The sequence below is a fragment of the Diabrotica virgifera genome, chromosome 1 (genome assembly GCF_917563875.1).
Source record: "Diabrotica virgifera virgifera chromosome 1, PGI_DIABVI_V3a".
In the NCBI taxonomy this organism is placed as follows: Eukaryota; Metazoa; Arthropoda; class Insecta; order Coleoptera; family Chrysomelidae; genus Diabrotica; species Diabrotica virgifera.
The window spans coordinates 296,256,977-296,264,914 of record NC_065443.1 but is presented as its reverse complement, the minus strand read 5'-3'; the positions used below and the strand labels follow the sequence as shown (position 1 = coordinate 296,264,914).

Genomic DNA, 7,938 nt, shown 5'->3' with positions numbered 1-7,938 from the left:
GAGTGCGTTGTATGACAAAGATAGATTTGGAAATATTACCACGGACATTGTGTTCATTTTTTTCAAATTCTGAAAAAAACCAATAAATATTTTTGAAAAATTTAAACGCAGAATGAAATACTATATTATTACCGAGGGCTGAAAGTCCCTTAGAATAAATAAAAAGTTTATTTTAAATGAGATATTTTAAATTAAATATCACACTAAATTTTCTCTTGGTTTTTCACCGCTGTAACTTATTAAAATAAACGTTATAGAAGTTTTCAGGGACTTTCGGCACTCGCCAATAACGTAATCTTTCATTCTGCGATTAAATTTTTCAAAAATACTTATTAGTTTTCTCAGGATTCGAAAAAAATGAATCCCCATTTGAATAGCATTGCAGGCGAAAATACGTACCCATCCTCTTAATACTCGTTTTCCAAGATTTAGGCTGAAATCTCTACTACATAATATTTGTTTCATATTATTGAATGCACTTCTATGCCTTTTCTATTCTAGCTATGATTTCTTTGGTATATTCGTTTGTTTCATTAATGTTTGTCCCTAAATAATTATAATTCTGAACTAGTTCTATTATTGTCTTATTATTTACGTGTAGATTGATGTTTCTGATATTTTTCTTTGATATAACCATAAATTTTGATTTCTTTATGTTTACTGACAGACTAAATTCTTCACTCCTTGCAACAACCTATCTAAGACGAGAGGATCATCGTAGGAAAAAAATTTTGCATTTGGATCCATATCAAGGTCGGTAATGACAGTTGTGTGTTGTTGGTTGTCTAAAGGATTCTAATATAACCATAACCTTCATCTTTTATGTACATAAAATCTTTAAATACTTTAACTTTAATCTTAATCATTTTTAATGTTTATTTTATAGTTTATGTGCATGTGCCATTTTATGTGCTTTTTCTATGGCTGTGCTGATTATTTATGGACTTATTTAATAAGGCCAATGCCCAGAATTCTCTGAAAACAAGCATAGATATAATATAATGTCTCATAAGGATTCCTTTAATTACCTACCTGAAGAAAATAAAAGTTTTTTTGAAGAATTCAGCAAGTTGAAGATGACATGATTAACCAGATTTAAATAAATTGTAACTATTATAGGCTGTACATTAATGTATTTATCAGTAAATCAACAAATAAAACTTTTATGTATTTTACTGCTGTGTTTATTTAGCTTTTAAAATGATTTTTTTAAAATAAGATCCTATGAAATAATAAATATACCTACGTAATTTTAAAAAAATAATTTAATTATTACTAAAAAGCATTTTTAGCCAAAACTAATGATGAAATAGGCTTACCTACATATTATTAAGCTTCATTTGCTTAAACAACTTATTTCTGGTAAGTAGGTACCTACTAAAGTAAACAGTTTGTATCCATTTGTCTCAAAATGGTCATTTTGCTTGTAGGATGTTACTCTAGCTTCTATGTCAATGACTTATAGGGATAGGTGCAAAGCTAATTAAATGCATTCATTTTTTCCATTCCTGAGAAAACTAATAGGTATTTTTGAATAATTTAAACGCAGAATGCAAATACAGTATTACCAAGAGCCGAAAGTCCCTGTAAACTTCTATAATGTTTATTTTAATAAGTTACAGAGATGAAAGAAAAGGAGAAAAATTTAGTGTGATTTTTAATTTTAAATATTTTATTGAAAAGAAAAAATAAACTTTTTATTTATTCTAAGAGACTTTCGGCCGTCGGCAATAATGTAATCTTTCATTCTGCTTTTAAAATTTTCAAAGATATTTACTAATTTTCTCAGGATTCAAAAAAAAAATAAATGCATTTAAACAGCATTGGACCAAGATTTTGCGCCTACCCCTTATTGACTAGTAAAAAACAGATTTTTTAATTGTTAGACATTTATTACACACAGGTTACAATAATTTACAACATTACACTTAATTATAGAGAAGAGAGAGAGAGAGAGAAATATGCTTTAGAGCCCGCGCAGACTGCAGACTTTTAGTCGGCTTCTTAATCAGTACAGAGAGATATGCATCAGTGAATCGGTGTAGTGTGCGCATCTGCATACCTCTCTGTACTGATTAAGAAGCAGACTAAAAAGTCTGCAGTCTGCGTGGGCTCTTATTGTCATGAAAAATTGTACAATTTTATCGACAAAGCTTATAAAAAGTCAAGAAAACAAAACAACAACAATTAAATTTACTAAAATTACATAAATCATCAATGTAATTAAAAAATAATATGTACTAATAATGAAGTTAAACAGAAAGAATCAATTGCAAATTTCATAGTCTACCTAGTAATTAATAAGTTTAAAAGTTAAGCTGCTGCATACGACACTCAAACATAGATAAAAAAATAATAAAAATACTACTTGTGCCAAGGGTACTGTAATTTTTTAGTTATTGATTAAGAAAATCTTCTACTGAATAATATGGTCTTTCAGATAGGTAGGCTTTTGTCTAGGCTAAATTGAGTTTATTCGAAACAGATCTTATAGCATAGTAAGCTGAAGATAGTTTCTTCCTTAACAAATCGATATGAAGGGACCATTTAAGGATGCTGTCCTTAAATGTATGATTCTGTAAAAATAACAAGAACTTTTACAGAATCAACGGTACTGATCTGGCTGTTATTAAGAGGTAAGGGTTGAAGAGCTCCTGAGTTGTTTTGCTATTGTATATATGATATCTAATGCTACTGTTTTATCTACGTTAAAGGAGAGTAAATTAGAGTCAGACCGGGTTTTTATTGTAAGTAGATCAAAAGTTATAGTAGCATGAAGAGTTGCAATATTTGAGTTGCTCCAAGTTATACTGGTATCATCAGCAAAAAGAAAGATTTTTCCTTTGATTTTTAAACTAGTGATGTCATTAATAAAGATCAGGAAAAGTAGAGGACCCAATACTGAACCTTGAGGTACCCCACATACAATGTTTTTGAGACTAGAGTCTGTACCATTTGTTCTAACCAGTTGTTTCCTATCATCCAAGTAAGATTGGAACCAATTTAAAGAAATACCTCGAATTCCGTAGAAATTTAGTTTTTTTATCAAAATGTAATTTACACAGTCAAAGGCTTTGGCATAGTCACAAAAAACTGTGGCAATGTGAAGATTATTGTTCAGTTTGATAAACCTCATGTAGTACAGAAAACATGGCATCAGTGGTGCATTTATTATTTAAAAAGCCGAACTGATTTTGTGATAATATGTTGTTTTCAACGAGAAAGGACGTAAGTCGGGATTTTATGAGTCTCTCAATAATTTTGGAGGGTACCAGTAGTAGTGCAATAGGTCTCTAATTGTAGGTATTAGATATTTCACTACCCTTATGAAGAGGAATAATGATGGCTATTTTTAGGCACTCTGGAAATTTACCTTTTTCAATAGAATCAATAATTAGTGAGATGAGGACTTCCAACACATTTTCTGTGAGATCTTTTATTCTTATCTAATATTTTTCCAGAATTTTGTACCCAGTCTATTAGGTACTTCGCTCATAACTGATTTCCATGCATTGTAAAATGCATTATAGTCATCTGACATAAAAACATTTGGTGACAATAATCCAACACTATCTTTAATACATTGAAAAAAATGTTGAAAGAGTGTTTCATCAGATCTGTTTGAAAAACAAAATGCTGCTGGTACCCCAGAACCATATTCTTCAACAATAACAATTGTGTATAATTGAAATCCATACTGGTTTAAACCGTGAGTGCCATCAATGCAGATTTTGTCTTGACAAAATGAAATAAGTGACTTTTTCTGAAATTCTGTCATTATTATTAAAACAAAATCATTTTTATCAAACACTCCCTCATCATCTTCTTCACTGTTTTTATAAAATAAAACTGGGTTGTTTTCCAATAATTGCATGGCTTTGACCCATAATTGTACACTGACTGCATCATTTTTGTGCCTTTTGATAGTGTATCCAATTGAAAAATCTCGTACAATGTTGGTAAGGTCCTTTTTTTCAATCAAGTGAACTCTCTCCACTGGGTGCACTTTCTCTAATATCACTCTGCCTATTGGGACCCCTTGAGACAATTTACCTAGAAACAAAATAAATACTATTATCATATTTTAGTAGCTATAAGAAGGACTTCTTGTTCCTAGGTGTTATTATATGGATGCTTCAGAAGTCAATTCGCAATATTGTCACAATGACGACCTCTCGTGGAATTCGGCTGAACTAGCTTTAAGTGTATTTTCAATGTCAAACCAAAGGATATAGACCTTATAGAAGGGTACTGTCCTGTAACGTTTCAGCATAGGATTTTGTGCACCAATTGAGTAGGTGCATGTGGCCTGACAATGAACTACAGTATTTTCAAGGTACAAATAAACGTGACCATCTATACCATTCAAACTCTTCGTCTAGGAGAGTATATATATTCTTTGGTCAAATGCTGAGCGCACATGCATTTGAAGCAAGTAGGTTATATTAATTATTTATTTTACATGTTTTTTTACAAATTTTATATACAACATCGATGCCAACTTTTTTTGAAATGTGAATAGATAATGAATATTACCTATTCATGTGCGCTCAGCGTTTGACAATGAAAACATCCTCAAAGCTAGTTCAGACGAAATCCATGAGAGGTTGTCATTGTGAGTTAACATCGGAAATCAGTGTAAGTCACATTCTTCCTAAAAATGGCTTAAGAGATGTAACACATATTATTATATACATATATTACAATTTCCTTGTTCGTATTTATGAATATAATGATAAATAAAGAGGGTTTATTTATTTTTATTGAATCCTTATTTTTCGGCAACTACTTTCACAAACATCTTATTATCTCTTTTTAAACACTTATTAACTTACACTGATTGGTTTCTGAGGCATCGATATATTGACAAGATCAACATCCAATAGGTAAAAAAATGAAAATAATGTTTATTTATTCACATGGTATATAATTAATTCCTCGCAATAAACATAATAACAGTACGTAAATCGTTCAGCTGGACATAGGGATCATACATTGTATATATTTAGATACATAAATACATACATTGTATTATATTGACATACTTGTGGCAATTGAGCTCTCTCGATGACAATATGTTTATTAGCATTAAGGGGCATCAACCTCAAAATTCACAACTCATTTCGACTGACAGATAATCCCAAAATACGACAGAAAACTGTTTAGTTTTGAAATTATTTTTTAAATAAAAAATATTTTGAAAATTAAAGTAAAATTATTAACTCATTAATCATAAACTCTGTTTTTGATTTATTTATGGACAGCCTTGCTTCAAAACTCACTCATTCTATTTGTTCAAACAGCTCTATTGCACCAAACACTTGTACTTGAACAGAAGCTTCAACTAACACAGGTTAGCTCAGTTGCCACAATTCTCTCCATGTATATTCCCTATGTCCAGATGAACGATTTACGTACTGTATATTAGTTTTGTATAGTATCTATTTTTTTCTATAATTTACCTGCTATTTTAATCCTGTCTGTCTCATCAATTCTTAAACGCCCTAGTTCATTATAATGACCAACATGTACAGGAAAGAAAACAACTGATATGCATTCTTGGTTACTTGTAACAATCATAGTAGATGGACATGTACGTCCAATTTTATTTGTTCCCATAGATTTCGCATTTCTTTTAGGGGTTTCTGTTATCTGTGGAGCTTGAGATCTATGACAAATATAATATGTTCTTACACCCTCCTTTAATTTTTTTTTCACTGGTAGACAAAATATATTTTGCTTTCAGTTCTTGTTCTTTTGCAGAACGCCATTTATTGAATTCTGAAAACAATTGAAAAAGGCTGCTATTAATGTATTTGGCTAGACCAAGTTCAAAGAGAAAATGTTGATGTACCTAACAGCTTTTAAGTACTTACAAAAAAAAAATCAGAAAAACTTTATTACCTTCATTAGTACTGAATGTATATGTTTCAGTTATCAGATGTAAATTATGATAATCTGAGATATGACTACCAAGATGTTTGTATCTGTTATAAGATTCTTGGCACTCATTGAATGGGCATAACAGGTTCCTACATATATTATGTAATTTTATATGATCACATATTTCATTTTTTGTGTCAAAAATAGATCCACATGTATGGCATTCATATTTGCCAAGAGAATGTATTTGTATTTTCAAATACTTTTTTGATGCATACAGTTTATCACATCTATCACATTGAAATGTTGTGCCTGGGATAGGAAACGTTTTGTGATTCTTGCTGTGAGGCTCTTGCAGTTTTCTTTTGGACGGAAAAGTTTTATTGCACTGATGACACTCGTATAGCACTTCTTTAAAAATAATATTATGAAATAGTCTGTAATGTTTATTCAACGCCTTTTGGGAAGAATACGTTTTATTATCACAAGTATTAAACAAACATTTTATCTACGACCTGTGAGATGTTTTATATATTCAAAGGTAATATATTTAGCAATAAGACCAATGTTTATAACTACAAGCCAGAAGCCACAGCCCTGAAAAAGCACATAAAATAAATATTAAAAATTATGATGAGATTATGTAAATATGTACATAAAAGATAAAGGTTATATTCGAAACCGTTAGACAACCAACAACACACCACTGTCATTACCGACCTTGATATGGATCCAAATGCAAAATTTTTTTCCTACGATGATCCTCTCGTTATCTACGATTCTTTGTAGATCGAGTTTCCGATGTGTCAGACCCTAATCTGTCATCAATCTTGTCTACTCCCAGACATCACATGAAAACACTACAAAAGATTTATTGTTTTATTAAATAACTAATTTTAGTTTTTTTTCAAAAAGTATGGGTTTAAAAACTTAATGTTAAAAATAAAAAAACCTAAAATCTGTCACGACAACATAGTCCAATACGAATTCATATATTTTGTTGAAGAAACGGGTCACATTAGTGTTTTCCACTTTAGCTTTAGTAATTTGATATGGAGATAGACGACCAGTAAGTGTCATGAAGAGTTTGTGGTATCTCCGTTGGCGTTCGAGTAGTTGTTGGCAGTTCCGTTCACTGCGAAAGAGGTGCCGAGACCGTATGTCGAGATGTCGATAATATTGTTATAGACAAAGAACTTGAGGAATTACATAACAGCCATTTCTCGCAAAACAAAACATCGTTTTGTATTTTTTGGGTCATTTTAAGCAAAAAATATTCTTACAAGTTTTTCGTAGAATGCATAGTTTTCGAGATATCCGCGGTTGAACTTTCAAAAAATCGAAAAATTGCAATTTTTGAAACCGAATAACTTTTGATTAAAAAATAAAGTAGCAATTCTGCTTACCACATTTGAAAGTTTAAGTCAAATTATATCGGTTTTGACTATGTATTTGCATTCCTAAAAATTAATTTTTTTATCGTTAAACAAAGCTATAAACACATAGTATTTCCCGTGCCTAATACATGCGTTTTAACGCATGCTACGTAGAAATTGCCTCGCTTGCACTTGTAGCTACTCTACCTACTCGTTGGATTTTAAATGAGAAATCATTGAAAACATCAGTCACGCACTAGGTGTTTATAGCTTTGTTTAACAATAAAATAATAAATTTTTAGCAATGCAAATAATCAAAACCGATATAATTTGACTTAAACTTTCAAATGCGGTAAGCCGAATTGCTACTTTATTTTTTAATCAAAAGTTATTCGGGTTCAAAAATTGCAATTTTTCGATTTTTTGAAAGTTCAACCGCGGTTATCTCGAAAACTATGCATCCTACGAAAAAACTTGTCAGATCATTTTTTGCCTAGAATGACCCAAAAAATACAAAAAGATGTTTTGTTTTGCGAGAAATCACTGGTATGTAATTCCTCAAGTTCTTTGTCTATAACAATCTTATCGACATCCGGATCAACTGTTACCCAAAAAATTCGTATTCTGCGGGTCAAAATATATAAAAAAAACGTCCATCTGAATTAAGGAGGCCGTTGTA

The 7,938-nt window shown here is 30.8% G+C and overlaps 1 protein-coding gene across 1 annotated transcript; it reads right to left on the bottom strand.

Annotated features, from left to right (window-relative positions):
• Positions 1-1,871: 1,871 nt before the first annotated feature.
• Positions 1,872-6,664, bottom strand: LOC126885621 (uncharacterized). Its single transcript, XM_050652248.1, has 3 exons — positions 5,905-6,664; positions 5,463-5,781; positions 1,872-4,053 (listed from the first exon to the last, which is right to left on the bottom strand). The coding sequence occupies exons 2-3, from the start codon at positions 5,617-5,619 to the stop codon at positions 3,443-3,445; spliced, it is 768 nt and encodes a 255-aa protein (XP_050508205.1). The 5' UTR covers positions 5,620-5,781; positions 5,905-6,664; the 3' UTR covers positions 1,872-3,442.
• Between the last annotated feature and the right edge of the window lie 1,274 nt (positions 6,665-7,938).